This window comes from Nerophis lumbriciformis, linkage group LG06 (genome assembly GCF_033978685.3).
Source record: "Nerophis lumbriciformis linkage group LG06, RoL_Nlum_v2.1, whole genome shotgun sequence".
NCBI lineage: Eukaryota > Metazoa > Chordata > Actinopteri > Syngnathiformes > Syngnathidae > Nerophis > Nerophis lumbriciformis.
The window spans coordinates 41,446,921-41,467,675 of record NC_084553.2 but is presented as its reverse complement, the minus strand read 5'-3'; the positions used below and the strand labels follow the sequence as shown (position 1 = coordinate 41,467,675).

The 20,755-nt window shown below is 38.6% G+C and overlaps 1 protein-coding gene across 1 annotated transcript in view; it reads right to left on the bottom strand.

Moving 5' to 3' along the window:
- kif26ba (kinesin family member 26Ba) overlaps nt 1-20,755 on the bottom strand; it is a 168,754-nt gene that overhangs the window by 50,032 nt on the left and 97,967 nt on the right. Inside the window, exon 5 of the mRNA XM_061964360.2 lies at nt 19,213-19,420. Coding sequence (XP_061820344.2) covers nt 19,213-19,420 — 208 coding nt within the window. The remainder of the gene's footprint in view (nt 1-19,212; nt 19,421-20,755) is intronic.

Sequence of the window (20,755 nt, the reverse complement as noted above, 5' to 3'; positions counted from 1 at the left end):
TCCGACACACATTCTTTCTCATGCACACACGTCTTTTTACCTCACACACATCATTTCACATTCTACGTCAATATTCTTTCAGGCACGGTAAATTTACAAACATTTGTGAACTCTGAACATGACCATAGAGATAAAAACACCAGCATATCGTTAACCTAAATAGTTATTTAAAAGTTTTGGTTTTTTACAATTACATGTCCCGAACGGCCGAATATTGTTGCAAATAATAACGTCCTTTGCCGCGACTCGTTCATAATCCAATGCACTTTATTTATATAGCACATTTAAACAACAAAAATGTTTCCAAAGTGCTGCACAACAATATTAAAAAAACAATATTAAAACCAATATTAAAAACAATATTCAAATATCATCCTTAGATGATATAATGACTGAATAAAAACAAAAAATAAATGAATATAAAACCAATATAAAAACAGTATAAAAATAAATATGATTAAAACGATTTTAAAGGGTAAAACCAATTAAAACAGTAAATAGAAATCAAAATGTATAAAAAACACAGAGGACAACAGAGGACACAGGACCACACAACTCACTTAGTGTTAAAAGCCAAAGAATAAAAGTGGGTCTTAAGACGAGACTTAAAACACTCCACTGTGGGAGCAGTTTGAACATGGAGGGGCAGAGTGTTCCAGAGCTTAGGGCCGACCACAGAGAAGGCCCTGTCTCCCCTGGATTTAAGTCTGGTCTTGGGCACCACGAGCTGGAGCTGGCTCTCGGACCTCAGAGCGCATAAACTGCACAGTCCATCTTCACAAAGGTTTATAAGTAAAACGTCCCTTAAAAGTAACCTGATTATTGAGAATGATTAGTTCCAGTGTAGACAAAGTTGTCGATGTTGTGGTTCAGTGGTTGTATATAGTCACTCTTCACAGGAAGGAAATACACAGTATTTAGTCAGCAGTTGCTCCTTCTGGAGACACTGTCCCTTAGTGTTTCGGAAGAGAATTACAAGTTTGGCGCCACCCCCCACGGAAGAACTATAAATCAAACAAGTTGCCGTCAGAGGGACGCAAGCTACGCGACACAAGAGTTAAACTAAGGAAGAACATTTTGGTGCATATCTACACCAAGGTGAACATTATAACCATATTGACCTAATTCTATAAAAGGTAGGGCTTTCAAAAATACACAGTTAGCTTAATGAAAACAAATATATATATTAATAGTGTACAAGTGCAGATTATTCGCATAGTTTCATTTGACCATACATGCTCCTTAAAGGTGGTTACCTAAAAGGTGGTGCAGATTGCTGAGCGGTCAGTGATCAGGTCAGTGCATACGTCAATGCAAAGATGAGTGAGGAGACTGACTGCAAAATTTCACTCTAAAATACTCCCTGACTGAACTTTAGGTAATACTTTTACACATTTTTGAGTGAAAAATTACCTGCATTTAAGTAATATATATATTTTTTAATTTACTGGATGACATTCCAACAATAAAATATTTTGAGGTCTTTTAAAGGGGTCATTTTAGGATGTCTTCATTTAAAACACTTCTTTGTGGTCTACATAACATAACAGTTCTTTGGTCAAAATTTTGCATAGATTTTGTTTTACAGACCATCTTCAAGCCACTTTCTGACTCTATTCAGAATGCGCCGTTTTGTGCGCCGTCTTATTTACCTTAGTTCAGTGGTTCTTAACCTTGTTGGAGGTACCGAACCCCACCAGTTTCATATGCACATTTACCGAACCCTTCTTTAGAGAAAAATAAATAAAAAAAATTTCAAATTCAAGAAAAAGTTATGTTTTTTTACTAGTGCACAAAATGAACCGTGCATGAACATCACCTTGTTCAAAGAACAAAACCAACACAGTGCATGAACTCACAACAAATTACACACATTACCATGGATTGATTAATGTGGACCCCGACTTAAACAGGTTGAAAAACTTATTCGGGTGTTACCATTTAGTGGTCAATTGTACGGAATATGTACTGTACTGTGTGAACTGTACTGTTTCATATAATGTACTCTCTTCCTTTGCAGTCTGCTAGTGAAAGTTTCAATCGATCAATCAAACAACCTGCAAATCAGATGGAAAATTAGAGGGAACATTGTTTGGGGTATCCATAATACGCTGATAGGGAGAAGTTTTTATTTACACGATAAGTCGGATGTGTCTTTACCTCCATGGCGTAGGCTCCGCCGAACCCCTGAGACCGACTCACCGAACCCCCAGGGTTCGATCGAACCCAGGTTAAGAACCACTGCCTTAGTTAGACTGCATCTACACCTCGTCAGCCATGTTGTAGATCTTAGGGCCTCCATATCGAGTCTAATGATAAAACAATACGTTACTTTTTGTTAGAAATGGCAACAGCGGATAGTTGCATGAGCCTGTCTGCCCCACAACAAGAGGATAGAGAAAAAGAAAGAACTTATTGACTACAACTTTGGACTACAATTGGATAAAAAATGGCGGACTCGTGCAAAACTCTTCGGGTAATTCTCTACCATATATGGAGATATCCACTGACGTAATTAAGGCAAAATATGTCACTGAAGTTTGGATTAAGTTTGAAAGAAGGCAAGATTGTTTCATAAACATCTGTGCCATGCCTCTATGGTTTGATTTCACATTTTGCGGACAAGGATCCCAAATACACAAAAACCAGTACCAGTCGAACCTATTTAATTAATTTACATTATGCAAGCGAGTAATAACCTGTGACTAATTATGATTAATCCAAATTCCAAAAGCGTGATCAATCAAATTTGAAAAATTAATCATTTGACAGCACTAATTGAAGTTATTTTTATCCTAGGAAAAAATGTCTGCTAAAAATAGGTCGTCATACATTCTGGGTTTAGAGATATATACATGCAAACCTACAGGTGGCATCAAACGACTTCTCCTCAAGCGAGTCAGAGCTTTTCTTCCTGTCACTCACACACCAGTGACCTGCAGTCAAAGGATGAGTTGTGATGCTGATTTTAGGATAATGGTTGCAACACAAGCAAGTAGCGAGATCGGTGTGTCTTGCCTCCAGTCAAGCATGGTGGTGGTGGTTGTGCTGTTGGTCTGGGGCTGCATTTGAATCTCAATAGATTGTGCGGCTGTACCTAACGAAGTGTCCTCTGAGAGTCCATAAGGTTATCTTGTGATGGACACTAGACAAGAATTAGATTTAAAAAATGAAAAAGATGGATGACAAACCCAAGAGGTGACTAAGTTTCGTTTGAGTGCTTTCCAAGCTGCAGTATTCTCCAAAGGTCCTTGGCCTACTTCCACAGTGCTATGGATCAATATGTGAGGCCAAGTGCCACAGCCAATTCCATGCAGACACACTTTGTTGATGAGACTGCTGCACGCTAATGGATTCTTTGTTGTGGTTGGTGAAAAGAAGAAGAAGAAAAATAGTGATACAGCACTAATATCTCCCTCTCTGCCTGCTACTCATCACTTCATTCCTCCCATGGCCTTTTCTCCACTACATGCTCTCAAAGTGTTTTTTTTTGTTCCCATCCACTCAGACCTTTTCCTCTCTTCTTCCCTGGTGTCATCTCTTCTCCACTTACAGTGGTCTGGACTTATGGTAAGACAAATGTAAGCCACTTATCCATTTCATATGTTCACCTAAACTATATCCATCTATCTGTCTGATGTATCTGAGATGAAGATTTGGTGATAAGAATTTGCCAGTAAAGGAAGAAAAATGACGATATTCGTTGTAAACTAAAACAAAAAACAGAATAACAAAACTTTTTTAATGCATATTGTGTTGCCTAAACTCCATATATGAGAGAGAAAATGTGTAGCTTTATTGGTTTTATGAAGGCCTTCTTAACTCAAAACACTTGTATTTCAAATCAACATCGGCTATTGAAGTGAACTGAAATCAATTTAATTGGTGTTCCCTCTTAAAACAGGCCATTTTTAACACGCAATATATTTTTTTTTAAAGAAAAACTCACTTTTAGATCAAATATTGTATAAAAACAATGTAATCAAATGTAGTACAAATAACTACAGTAGTTTTGTGAAGTAATGGAATAATGTACAGCATTAATCTTGGAGAATGGACTTCTACAGTGTCTCCTTCTAGCTCATGGGTGTCAAACTCTGGCCCGCGGGTCCAGCTAATGCTGGCCCAGTCACATAATATGTGCGGTTTCAGCACGCACACACATGTGAATGCAACGCATACTTGGCCAACAACGATACAGGTTACACTGACGGTGCCCGTATAAATAACTTTAACACTGTTACAAATATGCGCCACACTGTGAATCCACACCAAACAAGAATGACAAACACATTTCGGGAGAACATCCGCACAGTAACACAACATAAACACAACAGAACAAATACCCAGAATCCCATGCATCCCTAACTCTTCTGGGCTGCAATATACACCCCCGCCACCCCAACCCCGCCCACCTCAACCGATGCACGGAGGGGTGGGGGGTTGGTGGTAGCAGGTGCGGATGTTCTCCTGAAATGTGTTTGTCATTCTTGTTTGGTGTGGATTCACAGTGTGGCGCATACTTCTAACAGTGTTAAAGTTATTTATACGGGCATCGTCAGTGTAACCTGTATCACTGTTGGCCAAGTATGCATTGCATTTACGTGTGTGTGCGTGCTGAAGTCGCACATATTTTGTGATCAGGCCGGCACGTTGTTGGAATGGATGAAAAGCAGACGTGACTACAGCTTGTGGAGGACGATAAACGCAGTGCCTTTAAAGCACGCCCCCAAGACTGTGGTCCAGGTGGACTACGAGGTATAATGACTGATGAACAACTTCGTTCGATAATGAAAGGTGCCTCAGCTTAAAGCCTGAGCCCCGACATTAATGAACTAGCATCCAAGAAAAGATGGCAGGTATCTGGCTTGGGCACATCAGATTAGATCAGTGTGTTGCAAACTGAGCAGTTTAAAGTCCTGAATGGTTGGTTTATTTATTGTTATTTTATTTTCTAATGTATTAGCCTGTGGAAAAAGTTAATGTTGATATTTACCTCAGAAGGCTGCAAATAGAAAAGAGGCATTCCATTTTTATTTAAATTGTATTTTATATAACATTGATATTTTTTAATTATTATTATTATTATTTGAAACTCGATTTTTCATGTCACTATAAAGTTATATAAGCCTTGCTTGTTCAATATTCAATGCAAAACTTGTTTGGGTCCCTATTAAAAGGTTAATTTGTTCAACCTTGGCCCGCGGCTTTGTTCAGTTTTAAATTTTGGTCCACTCTGTATTTGAGTTTGACACCCCTGTTCTAGCTGCTTCTCAAATACACCATCAGTAGCTTCTCCATTTTTTCATGGATAAATGATATTATTTCAACATTCTTGGCTGGTGTTGGACTCATTCTGCTTCAGTATGGTACAGACTACCAGTGCTAAAGAAAGAGCTTCTTTCTTTGATTCGATGAATATCATCCACTTCTTCTCAGCACTGTCCTTTACACTCACTTTCTTCCTTCCCATAATTGGAAAAAAAGAGTTCCATCTGTAGCTATAAGCTAATGCTAATGAGTAAGACGGGATGTTTTGGTCAGATCTTAACTTAAAGCACAACACTTTGCCAAGATAAATTTCTTGTCTCAAAACACTTCTAACTCTCGGGGCACTCTAAAGCTGAGTGACCACTGTGATACATAATTTTGGGAGTTGTCTTTTTATTCAAAATATCAGTATAGTATAAATCAACCAAGAAGAATTATAGGCTTGAGCTTTTGCAGCCTAAACTAAACGCAGATGATTGATGTATACAAAAATATTATTTAAATTTTTTTTAAAGTGCCATACCAATGCAAAAGTATACAGTAGTATAATTTTTGGAGCCTAGGCCCACCAATAACCCACTTTTAGAGCAGAAACATGCTAAAACATTAGTACCAATACATGTTCTGCATAACTTCAGAGATATTTTGTAGGTAATGGAGCTATAATAACAATACATTGGTGCATGCGGTTAGCAAATCTGACATGGTTTATGTTGTTTCCCCGTGCTTGTGTGGGTTTACTCTGGTTTCCTCCCACAGATGAAAATGCATGTTGGTTAAAGGGGAAGTGCATACATATCTTTTTTTTGTGTGCATTCTAACTAGTTAAAAAATGCGATCAAAAGTCTGCTGACAATGAAGCCTATGAGAGTCTCTCTATTCTGCCTATAAAGCGTTTATAAAAACATCCAAACACCTCCATCATTGTTTTATATACATACTGTAAGTGCATATGTAATGTAGTAACAGGCACATATTACGTATTTTGCTCATTTTAAGCATATGGTAGCGCATTTATTTTACAAATGCCTCACAATGTTGGAGTTTCCTTTCGACAACAACACTGATTCCTACGCACTGCAGACTTTGAGAGAGACAACAAACATCATTTAACAACACTTACTGTACAATGTCTGCTGTCACTGGGATGCCGATTTAGGATGTTCGTATATTTCCGTTTAGATGAAGAATGACTCATAATCTTCGCGAAGAAAAAGGGAGGGTGGAATTTTTTTGGGTCTCTTTTGCAATTTGCGGCTCAAAATTGGATGTCAAAGTCTACCATTTTCTGGAATTATGTCCTCATCCTTCTACCTAACAGGTGATAGGCATTATTTATGATCTAGGATAAACATTCATGATTGCGGAGGCAAGGTAGCAGCTCACCAGCTGATGTCAATATAGCAGTATAAGCTAGTTAGCTCTCTGTGATCATGGTGCCACTTAAAATAGTTTGTCTGCGTTAGCACTTATAATAACAATATCACTAATACTTAGTTAATATTCAGGTCATGAAATGTAAATGGAGTATTGTTGGCGGGTTTTAGATGGGCTTCTTGGGTGGAATAGAGGACTTCCCATTAACTCCATTTTAGGCGGACTTTTCTTTACGTTCAGGGCCACTGGTAGAAATTCTGGGGTCCTTGAAAGATTATCGGTGTGGGTCTCTTTACCCCATTAATTGCCACCTTCAATGTTTTTGTTGTAATACACCCAATTGGTTTCACTTTTTTTTTAATGGTTAACCACTTAACAAGTCAGAGTATTATTTAATTAGGTATTATAAGTTGTCTTATTTTCATTTTTCTGATTTGCAACAAGTTATTACAACTCTGATTGCATTTACATGTTCAATTAACCACTCAACAAATAGGTGGTGATTTTTTTAAATTGTATTTAACAATCAAGCACTGATTTGCAAAAAAAAACAAAATACAAGTATCCTGGTTGAAGGTAGTCTACAGGTAAATATGAAGCATTTACCTTAAATGTACAAATAAAACAAAGAGTACATGGAGTACGTAGCTATGAAACAAATATCATAAAACAACAACAAGGCACATCTAATCTCAATTAAAGTTTAAATTAAATTTAAAAAAATGTAGCAAAAATGTTGCTTATATATAACTGAAATAGGCAATGTGTTGTTTATGCATTAGTCACGACCAGTGTTAGAGCAGTTCACTAATAAACCAAAACAGCCAATTTATGTCCACATCACTCACCATGCATCAACGGCATCATCGGACTGCTGGCTGTGGGGTCAGATGAAGCAGCCACTGCTGATTCTGGTGCAGCAGAGCGTAACGGTATATTGTTCCGGTATATGTATTGGAAACATTAAATGTTATGTTTCATGGAAAAACTGATGCAGAACTAACCCATTCTTAGACAAAATCTAAATAGGCTTCTTCGCACCATACCTACAGCTCACTTTACCAAAGAAAAATATTTTTAAACCATTTAAAAGTCAGTGTAAACTGTCCAAAATTCGAAAAAGTCTGTTTTACTTTGTTGTTGGTTTATGGGCCAAACAAATAACAAATCGTTGAACATGTATTTCGGCTAATAAATGTCCCACTAATAACACATTTTACAAGACCACATTGAACACATCATGGTAATGTAACTGACCTTCGTCAGATGCTTATAATTTAATTATGAGCATCCAACAAAGGTCATTAGTCAGTTACTAGGTAATTATTAATACTAATGTTAATAATTACTCAGTATATATAATTATTAATTACAAAGTTAAAGTTGAATGTGTCATAATAAAGAAGAGTTGCCCGATTGTTTTTGTAGACATGAACGCCTCTTTGGCTGAGCGGAGTGTGTGAGTCTTTTGACACAAATAAAAGAGAGAGAGCGGTTGCTGTCAATAGACTAGACTTAGACTTAGACTTAGACTTAGATATGACATATAATTAGTTTGTTTTGGTGTGATTATGACAGAAAGTGAACGATTTTGCTAGGTAGTAGTTTTGTTGCTGATGTTCTTTTGGTGTGGTTACGGCCGACAGTAATCAGTTTTTCTTAATAAAATGATTGTTGGACTACACCTCCTTCCCCTTCTTAAAATGTATCGGCTGACGTCGTCATTGTTTTATCTGTTGTGACCAGTGTTGGGTTAGTTACTGAAAAGCAGTAACTAGTTACAGTTACTAGTTACTTCATTTCAAAAGTAACTCAGTTACTAACTCAGTTACTTACACCAAAAAGTAATGCGTTACTGTGAAAAGTAACTATTTAGTTACTTCTTTTTTCTTTCTTTTTTTTAAAGCTCCAATTAATGCCCTTTTAGCCTTCATTTCAGTACTGTTATTGCACTGGAGAATAATACAATCTGTTGATCAACTTGACATGAATTTGCATCACTCAACTCTGCTAAGCCATGTGGTCTACATACAACACACAAAGACAAAGATATGTTACAAAGGCCAATTTGTTTCTGGCCAGAACAAATTGACAAAACTATTTTAAATAGCTGCAACATAACATACATAAGTAACAAACAGCATAATAACAGCATAGATGTAAACCAAGAAAGGCACACACTACATACACAAAGTCTAACCAGGCATTTTCTTCCTCAAGTAATTCTTATACAAAATCATGTCTGAAACCCAGAACACTACACATTTCCCCAGTTTTAGTTTAGAGATAAGGAAAGATTGGCCTGGCCCACTAGGATCCCTCTTTATGTTTGTGAACTTTATAGTCTATACATTTAGAGTGATGGGATAATCAAACACTCTAGAAGTCTAGAATGAAAGAGTATATAAGAGAATTGACAGCAACGTTCCCTCTCAGGAGCGCGCATGTGCAATTGCGCACTGCTCAAGCGTCCTCTGCGCACGGCAAATCTATGCCATGCACAAAATCAAATAAAAAAATAAGCGCATAACAATTTTCAACACGACACGGACACGACAGAGAAAACCGTTTTCGTCATCATTGTTCAAATATTGTAACGTCTGTCGAGACGCTTTGAGGACATGAATTCCATCCATCACTTTACTGAGCAAAACTCTTTACTGTCGGCCATAAACACATCACCAAAACATTAGTAAAAAAAATGATATCTAGCAAAACTGGTCATTTTCTGCAGTACAAACCAGACCAAAAGCAACTTTGTTATATCAACAGCAGCCGCTCGCTCTCTCACGTGCGCCAACACTTGCACATATGGCACTTAGCCAGTGATGCGTTTACAGCCACACAAAAAGTCGGACAACTCCAACACCACACATAAAGTGTCATTCCAGGTCGTTACACTATGATTTACCAATCAAATGTGTGCTTATTCTAGTGTCATTTATTAGGAATCTTAATTTATAAATATTAATCATTAAATGCTGTTAGTATATTAAATAAATACTAATAAAAATGTATTTTTTACAAACAGGAAGTTGCAGGAATGTACACCTGATCCCCTGCTTACATCTCATTGTGCAACATGTGAATGTTTTAATGGGAACTAAATGCAATGTCTGAAAGGGGTACAAATTATTTCCAAAGCAGGACCTCCACCCAGACAAACAATACAAGTACACAGTTCATGAAAAACAATATTTTTTGTTATTGTCATTATAAGTGGGCCTAAACACTTATATTAGAAATGGAAATGACTGCTGTCATTTGATTATAATAATAAGAGAATGTTGTCTGTCTATCTGTGTTGGCCCTGTGATGAGGTGGGGACTTGTCCAGGGTGTACCCTGCCTTCCGCCCGAATGCAGCTGAGATAAGCTCCAGCGACCCCGAAAGGGACAAGCGGTAGAAAATGGATGGATGGATGGAGATGTAAGTTGTTATTTAGTGAGGTTTGGGACAGGTGTGCTGCTGGTGTAGCCACAGTGTGCCACGTCTAAAGTTGCTCACATGGACTCCACTCAATGCTCAGGGACTTTTTGCATTTGCTCACACATGAACAATTAGAGGGAACATTGATTGACAGAGTGTGTACCTTCAGCGGTGAATGGTGGTGGTGGTGGAGGTGAAGTGGCATCAGAGTCTCTGTCTCTCTTTACTAGCTTCGTCGAAGCATGTTGCTATGTAGCTTGTTTCAGCAGATTTGAATTGCTGTTTTGGGCAGTAGATGGCATCTTTGATCCAAAGCACAATTTACATTTAACTAAAATGTTATTTTCTTTGTGCTCGACAAAAGAAAAGTAGTGAAAATATCTCCATGTTAGCAAACTCGACTTCTGGCTCCGCCATGATCAGACACGCCCCCCCCCCCCCCCCCCCCCCCCCCCACCACTCGCTCCAATCAGAACGATGACACAGCAGCGCTCCGATAAAACACACTTTATACTACATAAAAAGTAACGTAAAATAACGCAGTAACGCATCATGTAGTAACGGTAACTGAGTTACTGAATATATAAAAATAACGCGTTAGATTACTAGTTACCGCCGAAACTAACGGCGTTACAGTAACACGTTACTTTGTAACGCGTTAGTCCCAACACTGGTTGTGACCACGTGTTAAAAATAGTACAGAATAAACTGGGACATGTTTATTTTTAAGGCAGCACGGTGATACAGGGGTTAGTGCATGTGCCTCACAATGCGAAGGTCCTGAGTTCAATTCCGGGCTCGGGATCTTTCTGTGTTGAGTTTGCATGTTCTCCCCATGACTGCGTGGGTTCCCTCTGGGTACTCCGGCTCCCTCCCACCGTCAAAGACATGCACCTGGGGATAGGTTGATTGGCAACACTAAATTGGCCCTAGTGTGTGAATGTGAGTGTGAATGTTGTCTGTCTATCTGTGTTGGCCCTGTGATGAGGTGGCGACTTGTCCAGGGTGTACACCGCCTTCAGCCCGAATGCTGCTGAGATAGGCTCCAGCACCCCCTGCAACCCCAAAAGGGACAAGCGGTAGAAAATGGATGGATGGTTGGATGTTTATTTTGTTTAGAGTTTAGGTGGGATGATTTGGATTTTGTGCGCTGCACAGATTTCCTGTGCATGGAGCATGGGGCACGGAAGCAGTACGCATTTGCGCAGGCACGCACCTTACAGGGAACATTGGTGTGGATCAAACCATTTTTTTAAAAAGGGGCCAAGGAGGTAATTAAAATGATTTGTATTATAATATTGTATAACTTGTGAATTGTTTTAATTTAGATCAATTTGTATGAATATATATTAGTTCAGTATATGTGTAATCATTTTGTCATGGAGGCTACTGGCTGTGGGCCCTTAGAATTGTAATCACCATTCCCCCCTATACGACGGCCCTGTTTACGTTTATATTTACGATTTAGATTGCTTTAAGAAAATAAAAAAAACATGTGTTCTTGTCTCTCGTTAATATTGTGAATTATAGGCAAAATTCCAAATAAGAGCAGTTCCCCTTTGAATTAGGTTGTTTGTCTGTATGTGACTAGTCCAGGTTGTACCCCTCCTCTTGCCTAAAGTCAACTGGAAAAGGCTCGAGCTGTGGTTTCTTCCTTTCAGCCGCTTGGAGCAAACAACTTCAGCCAAACACGACAAACAACCCTTAGCAGAAAAATAAAACCGTTGCCTGACAGCTCTGCGCCGGCATTATTGGCTAGAAAATCAATAGGAGGACTGACACTGTGTCCTAATTGGCTCCTAGGTACTGCATTAATACACACACACAACATGGCACTGCACAGATAGACACAAACATCATAATAAACTCTCATTTTGGAAATTAATTCAGTTTAAGATTGATTATTGATTTTATTCCACACTGAGAAATAATCTAATTGTGATGCACCCTCTACACTCCCAAAAGTCTACAGTATGCCGACGTCTGCTAATATGTTTATTCCTATTATAATGTATTCCTATTACTTTTCAGTTTTGTATGTAATTGTATGAACCAGACAAAAACAAAACTCCATGTACCATCAGGATGGTACAAATGTGTATTAATCCACCAAGGAAAATAGATCTCTCTACAAATGGAAATGGAAAATAAGTGTGTCTCAATAGAATGCACTTGCCAACACTGAGTACATGGAATATACTAGTCTCATAACACAGCAGTCACTCATTCATTTAGATGCAGCACACACACTTACACACAGTTTGTGGCCAGAGAGGGATCACCACCGCTATTAAAAATTGATTAGCTGTCAAGCTATCATCTTCCCCCCAAGGTCAAGTCGCTAGATGTGTGTGTGTGTGTGTGTGTGTGTGTGTGTGTGTGTGTGTGTGTGTGTGTGTGTGTGTGTGTGTGTGTGTGTGTGTGTGTGTGTGTGTGTGTGTGTGTGCAAAAAGATGAGTGCATAGACAAGATAGTGCTCCAGTCATTTAGAACAATGTGAAAGTAATGGAGATGGGATGAAAGGATAGAAATGAAGCTCATACATGAGATATGAGATAAGAAAGAGCAACTGTAACCATTTAACTCCCTGTTCTCCCTTGATGATTCCTTCTATAGCAGAGGTCTTTAGCAGAAGGTCTGAGATCCCTACCAGTGCAATGAGGTACTCTGCAGGTCGGTCAATACATTTTTGGTTGGATAAACTTGTAATTTTATTTATGTTTTTCCCTCATGCAATTTTCCACTAATTTAAATGTCTTTATGCAAACATAAACATTCATCCAAAACACACACAGTCGTCCCTCGCCACATCGCGCTTCAGATATTGCTGCTTCACCACATCGAAGATTTTTTCTTTAGATATTAAAAAAAAAAAAAAAAAAAATTAGATTGTACCAGTTTATGTCCCTACATTAAGCTAGTCAGTGTATAAAAATGGCTGAATAAACTAAAAATATCAATACTACAGTAGTATTAGCCACTAGAGGAGACCAAAAAAGTGTCCTGTTCAGTATCGTGGCCACTGATTGGCTGAGCCTCAGCCAGCATTACTTTATTGGATTAAAAAATCGTAAAGGTGACTAAAGAGTGTTATTTCAAATCCGGAGCGCTCTCATAATGTTGAAAAACATAGTTTACAATTATACCACAATACAAAAAGGCATCATTAGGTACAGCTGCAAATTTTAATGACAATTACAAATAATTCATATTTTCACAATAAATGCATCTTGTGAAGCTAAAATACAGGCTCTGTAATACTAGGTACAGTATGTATAATTCAATGCCATAAAACCACACATTGTTAACTTACTTATTTATTTATTTGATATGGACATAACAGTTACATTGGACAAACCAGATGGACTTCCTTAAGTGTTATGGCAAGAACATGCTAATTTTCAACACCTGTCCACGGGAGGCTCATAGGATATCGAATATGTGTTAAAATGTTACAAAATATACAATGAATCAAATTTACAATAAATCAATGTGTACAACTTAGCTCTGATTTTTGCCACCATTTCAGACGTCTGGTGAAGATGTTTAAGTTAGTTTGCAGTTTTAATTGAGTGGGAAAGGTGTTCCACAGTCTGGCTTCGTTTAAGAGGAAAAGGTGGACTGTCCAAAAGATGTTCTAAACTTAGAAACCACACAGTCCCCACTGACTGAGGCTCTGGTGTTAGGTCTGCGAGAGTCTTGACCTCTGACAGCCAGACTAAAAACCAGCGGTGGCACATGATTAATAAGACATTTAAAAAACAATTTCAGAGTGCTAAAATTTACGAAATGTAAAAAGCTTGTGTTTATTAATGACATTGCCACCTCACAGGTTTTCTGTCAAATAGCTTAATAGCCAGGGATATGACTCACTAGCTGACTTATATTATTACCATTATAACACTCTCTTGTTTCATAATTTAAATCTTTATTTTACTTTTTACGAATTAAAAATTGTTGTTTATGCACTTAGAATTACATAAAAAATATTGTTTCTGCTGATTCCGATAAAGGTGTGCATCCAAAAAAGCCTTGCAAAAATCTGTTAACGCTCAAAAGAAAAATAGTTGGGTTTTGGGGCGTTTTTTTTTGACTTGGTAGAGGCACAACATATGTTTACTGTCGTTACTATTATTTCTTGCACTGACACTTTATTGGGCACTTCTTTAAATATCAGCAGTATAACCACCAAAAATTAATGTTGTACTTCTCTTTGACAGATAAAAAAGTCATTATTGCAGGCATGTAATTTTTCCGTCTATATACCGTATTTTTCGGAGTATAAGTCGCACCTGCCGAAAATGCATAATAAAGAAGGAAAAAAACATATATAAATTGCACTGGAGCCGGCCAAACTATGAAAAAAACTGTGACTTATAGTCCGACAAATACGGTAGTCGTAGATTTGTCTTTTTTATCTCTGTAAAAATATAAAATAATTATTTTCCGTTTTTCTTCGTTTTTTCCTACCTATAATGTGTGTTAAAATCTTGATCCGTCTTTTTGCCATACATGCCAACAACTACGGTTTTCCCGTAATGAGTACGGTTTTTGACAATCCATTCCGTTTTACGGCTGCAGTGGTAAAAAACTACGGTTTTCCATTAAAAATGATTAACTTAAAAATCGAAGCTACGTAGCGAAGCAACTCCACGGGCAGGGGACAAAATATACAGGAAACATCATTGATGATTGGTTGGCTATAAAATCCAAGGCAGAATCCACTAAAGCAGAAACAAAAATTAAAATGCAAGCTGCTCAGAAATTTGCCAGGAAGGCTTATGTCAGAGCAATCAAAGCAAAAATGCCAAAGTAATGTGTGAATGAACCAAAGTAATGTGTGACTAATGTAAATAACTAAATGAACTGTGAACACTAGTAAGGTTGTAAATACTGTATCGAGTAGGCTAACCCATGTGGTTCCTGTGGATGTGAACACAAGTTGTAATTACTGTAGTTACTAAATAACATAGTGACTGAAACATAGTGATTCATTTGGATGAATATTTATGTAAACTCCGTTGATCATTTTTCAATTCTTTAAACACTAAAACATCTTGAAATAGTGCTTTTTTTTTGTGCACATTTTTGCATGTTCATTTGCTGAAAAACCAGGACACCTGCGGTTCCCAGACCCCCGGCTTATTTTCAGTCTTTTTCATGAAGTTCAAATCACATGCCTGTTATTGCCAATGCAATTCCACTATAATAAATACAAATTTTCTTAGAGTTGTGTCATTACCTAATATCACAGAGCCCTACTGTACACAGTATAGTAAGGGGTTACCATAAGTTATTTGCCTAGTGTGTCTGGGGAGTTTACTGAATGATGTATTCAATAACTCTATCTTTCTCTGTAACATGACAGTTCCTTAGCTCACACGTGTTGAACATGTATAACTTCATTTCTTTGACTGATGCACACATGTTCCCTGATGTTGACTCCCAGCTGTTAGATTTCATTAGCGTGAAGTGAGTAGCCACCTCCAGCCCATTGGAGAACCAGGTGTGTAAAACTACCAGGGGGAGGAGTAAGAATCAAACACCACTGAGAACACATCCTTAGAGGGATTCTGTTTTCATTTGACATCCCTGTATAGGAGCAGGCTGGAGTTCCACGCACGCACACGCACACACACACACACACACACACACACACACACACACACACACACACACACACACACACACACACACACACACACACACACACACACACACGACCCGTGCAAGTTGATTTTTTCCGGCTTTAACTGTGACATCTCAGTCTGTTTTCTGCCATATTAACATCAGGGCCGAAAAATAACCTCCAACAAAGCTGTGTTGTACAGGATGTATTGCACACGGGGTGGGGGGCTGTGCTGTGCATGTGTGCAAATGCCATTGCTGCAGGGGGGAAGCCGACCCCCACCGCGGTGACATTTTTACGAGACAAATGTCACCGCTATATGTATGTGGATGTGTGTATTTGATTAGGTCATGCTGAGATCTGATAGATTTTATAGAACAAGCTTGTTATGCTGGAAATACTAGGATGTAGAGTACAGTACATCTCTTGCTCTCATTCTCGCTCCTTGCCTATTTGCTTCCATATTACAGCAGAAGCGCCTTATCACCATTGCACTGGTTGCACAGTAAATTTGAGAATTAGTAACATTCTCTCTAAATGTGCTTCAGTCTACGTCTTCTTATCAAAAGACAGGGCAAGTGGAACACAGGAACAACTGCAATTAGGGATGCATTTATATAATGATTATCTGTGAAATGATTGTCCCAGTGGTTTACTTTATTTTAAAGATGCATAAACAGGTGAAGTACTGTACATCAGTGGTCCCCAACCACCGAGCCACGGCCCGGTACCGGTCCGTGGATCGATTGGTACCGGGCCGCACAAGAAATAAGAATAAAAAATAAAATATTTATTTATTTATTTATTTATTTTTTAATTAAATCAACATAAAAACACAAGATACACTTACAATTAGTGCACCAACCCAAAAAACCTCTCTCCCCCATTTACACTCATTTACACTCATTCGCACAAAAGGGTTGTTTCTTTCTGTTATTAATATTTCTGGTTCCTACATTATATATCAATATAAATCAATACAGTCAGCAGGAATACAGTCCGTAAGCACACATGATTGTATTTTTTAATGACAAAAAAAAAAAAAAAATATTGCATATCATTCTTTGGAATCGAGTGCCCAAACAAATAATCCTATGCGGTTGTCTTTGTGCTTTTTTATTGAGTATGACTGCAAAATGAGCCACCTCGGGGTCAAAGAAAGTTGTAAGTATAAAGAAACACTCTTGAATTCACAAACTAACTCGTAAAAAAGTCCAACCCTCATTGCCGTCTTCACCAAAAAGTCCTCAATCATGATAAAAGTGATGTTAAATGTTAATTTATCTATTTCTCAAGAGCTGTATTTCTGATGGGAAAATTTGTATTGGTTTTTGTACAATTCGGTCTCTGTCTGACCTTTTTAGAACGATTACTAATGAAAACGGAGGTATTGTACCACTGTGTATGGCACTGGTGGTGTAGTGGAACATGCTGCTGATTTCTAGCCTCTGCCCCGACACCCAAGCTTAATATAGTACTGGTCCCAAGCCCATATATGTACAAAGATGATGTCAGGAAGGAAGTAAAGACTAGGCCAAAAGCAACTACATTTGTTATACAGTATTTTCGTTGAAAATTTGATTTGTTTTGGTGGGTAAGAAAAACAAAAAAACAGCTTTTGTCATATGGTTCCCCAGTGTAAAAAATCACTAAAATGTAGTGAACTGGGATGATAGCGTTCACACTTCCAAACAGAGTTTGTTTAAGCTGAACCCAACGTAAAAAGTGTGACAAAAACTTAAACCTGTAATTAAAATTGTGCTGTGGTTGCTACTGCATTGCCTTTTACAAGTGCGGAGGCATTGAAGGGTCAAAGAGTCAAAAAGCAAAGATGGGCCATTAGATTATTTTAGCTGTCACAATGAATTTGTTGAAAGATCATCATGCAAACTGGACTGGATGAATTGTTAGTCGTCGTCAACATTAGTTGTGAAAATGAACATGTGTGTGATAACTAAATGTAGCAAAAAAATATATGTAAGAGCAAGTGGTCGTTTCTATTGAGATGAAAAAATATCTGTACACGATGACGATGCTACCGGGCAATCGTGTGTGTGTGTGTGTGTGTGTGTGTGTGTGTGTGTGTGTGTGTGTGTGTGTGCGTGCGTGCGTCTGTTTCCCTGACAACTGAGACATCTGTCACTTGCATATGGAGTGAAACTCAGATGGAGGCTCAGTAAAAAAAAACATACAAGGACAACTGAGCATTCATCAGTTGCACACACTATGTTTTTATCACATCTGATTTGAAAGTGCCTACTAGTCACAAAGTTTTTATTGACACCATTCCACATATATTGATCGTGGAATGATTGTACTGTTTTTCATATTCTGCATGTAAGTAAACAAGGCAACCGGAATATTGGATTGAATATTTCTCTGGCAGTGTCTCAACTGAGCTCTATTATCTTTGTAAATACTTTTTTTCATACGGCTCTTACATTAGATCTCACTGTATTGTGCAGGTGTACCTAATGATGTATTTAAATTTTTCTTCTGTCTTAAACCTGGATGAGTAACTCCTAACCCTTACAAAAATACAAAGAAGTAAATAAGTCTTATCCAGGAAAACAGTGGATTAAATATGCTTGTTTGTGAGGTGAAGTCTCTCTGTCTGTCTCACAATGGACAGCTGCTGTTTGATTTCTTCCTTCATACCCTTTCGCTTTCCCACACATGAGACACACTCAGATGCACATGTCAGTGAGCCCCAAAACTGTGGAGGAGGGGGGTGCCACTAAAAACTCATTACATGGACAATCGATATTACACACATTTGAGAAGCATGAACGCCCTCCACCTCGAACACATCCACACACATTTCATCACCCGCCAGCAAGGGTGACAGATGACTTTTGTCAGGCTGAGATGTGTTACCATGGTTACCATTAGGCATGTTTTTGGTATGGTACGACTGGGGTGACACACACCAGAGAAAATCATCTAGGTTGAGGTCATTATTGTGAAATAAATTAATACTGGGAGTAACGCTCAAATCACTTAAAGTATTCCATATACCAAATATTTATGTAAGCACACTGCTTCACAAATGAACCCAAAAAATATGATTTAAATGTATGTAGTTTTATATTTGTATTCAGTAATAATGTTTATGATGTGTTTGCTTGGGCAGCATGGTGGCACAGGGGTTAGTGCATGTGCCTCACAATATGAAGGTCCTGAGTTCAATCCCGGGCTCGGGATCTTTTTGTGTGGAGTTTGCATGTTCTCCCCGTGACTGCGTGGGTTCCCTCCGGGTACTCCGGCTTCCTCCCACCTCCAAAGACATGCACCTGGGGATTGGCAAATTGGCCCGAGTGTGTGAAAGTGAGCGTGAATGTTGTCTGTCTATCTGTGTTGGCCCTGCGACGAGGTGGCGACTTGTCCAGGGTGTACCTCGCCTTCTGCCCGAATGCAGCTGAGATAGGCTCCAGCACCCCCCCCGCCGCAACCCCGAAAGGGACGAGCGGTAGAAAATGGACGGATGGATGGATGTTTTCGCTTACCTTTCCGAGGCCAGGTGTGTCTTTGATCTTATTGGCTGCACGGAGAAGGCAGGGCGGAGCTGGAGGCGGGGCCGTCAAGAGGGCGGAGCTAAAGTTGGTCGGGAAAAGATGCGAGTCACACATCGGCGAGGATGTGGTCATCGGCACCGGCGCCGTGGCGGCCTTTAGCTTCTTCTTCTTGGATGTTAAATTGAGTTTCTGTGCAGCTCTGACGGAGAAACAGAAGAGAGGAAGAAATGTATTAATTGCACTGATTAATTCAACCTATAATTGATCAGCTGTTGATGAATGAAGTGGGTGAAGATTTTCATGATTATGTGGTTGTATATTTACATCCTAGGTCTCACGGAAATGCTAATTGCAGAGTCACATGTGACTACACACACACACACACACACACACACACACACACACACACGCATATGCAGGTAAAGTAAGTAGCAACATCCAGACGGTGATAAGTTAATTTCCCTTATTTTGCTCAATCCAATCAAAGTTGTATTTATATTCCTGCTGCATCTTTCTGAACTCAGATGCTCAGATTTCTAAAAGATATACTGGATAATGTTTAGCTATACAGGAGCAGATCAACAAGCCACTGTTGTTGGATGAGTTTTGATTTATTCTACAAATACTTATGCAAAAAAATGTATAATGTATATATTTTATTGGACATATGAACAATGGACACTGAACAAACACAGGCACAGAAAAAAAAAACGGAATTAGTGAAAATTAAATTCCGTTAACATTATTCTAGAATAATTGAGCGCGTAAGCCGTCTAAATCCTGCAGTTCTTTAGATATATCAGAGCGAGCGAGAGGCCTCGCTGCCCTCATGCACACTCGGTCAAGGAGCTATATTCTCACACCATTGGCTTTCAATTAAGTGCAGCAGGTTACAGAGATGAGAGCGAGGTACTGTAGGGAGTGATGGGGGGTGGCTAAAGGGAGAAATTGTGGAGAGTGGAGGGACAGTAAAGCAAAAGGAGGAGGAAGGAAATGAGTAATGTGGACTGGAATCTTAATGGTGCATAATTTTGTTTAATAGTCTATATAGGAGTGAACATTGAAATGTAATAAGCAGAATAGAATCCCTATCATTGCAATGGTAGCAGTCTCTCATATTGGTGGACCAGCCAGGACACCTATTGTGTGGCGCGTTGTTACTTAAATTGTACATATACCATCCTCTGTTGCCAGTTATTCAGATAATGATGTCTCTGTCTTAAGTAATTGTTTTGCATGGCACTGCTGTACAGTGACTACTCTTAAAGGAGCCATATGGAATAATTTCATGTCAAGTCATCACTAAATGATAGGTGAAAAGGCATTAATAAATCATGTTCTTTTCGAATACCTCTATAACTGATAACAGTAGTTCATTCGGGATATGCTCATTTCAAAATTAGATTTATAGCCCCGAAATATCGGGGATGCCTTTGAAAGATGGAGATTATTGAAGGCGGAGAATATTTTTTCATCTCTAAACAACAAAGGAGGACGCTAATGTCCTCCTTTGACAGGTAAGTCAGGCATTTAC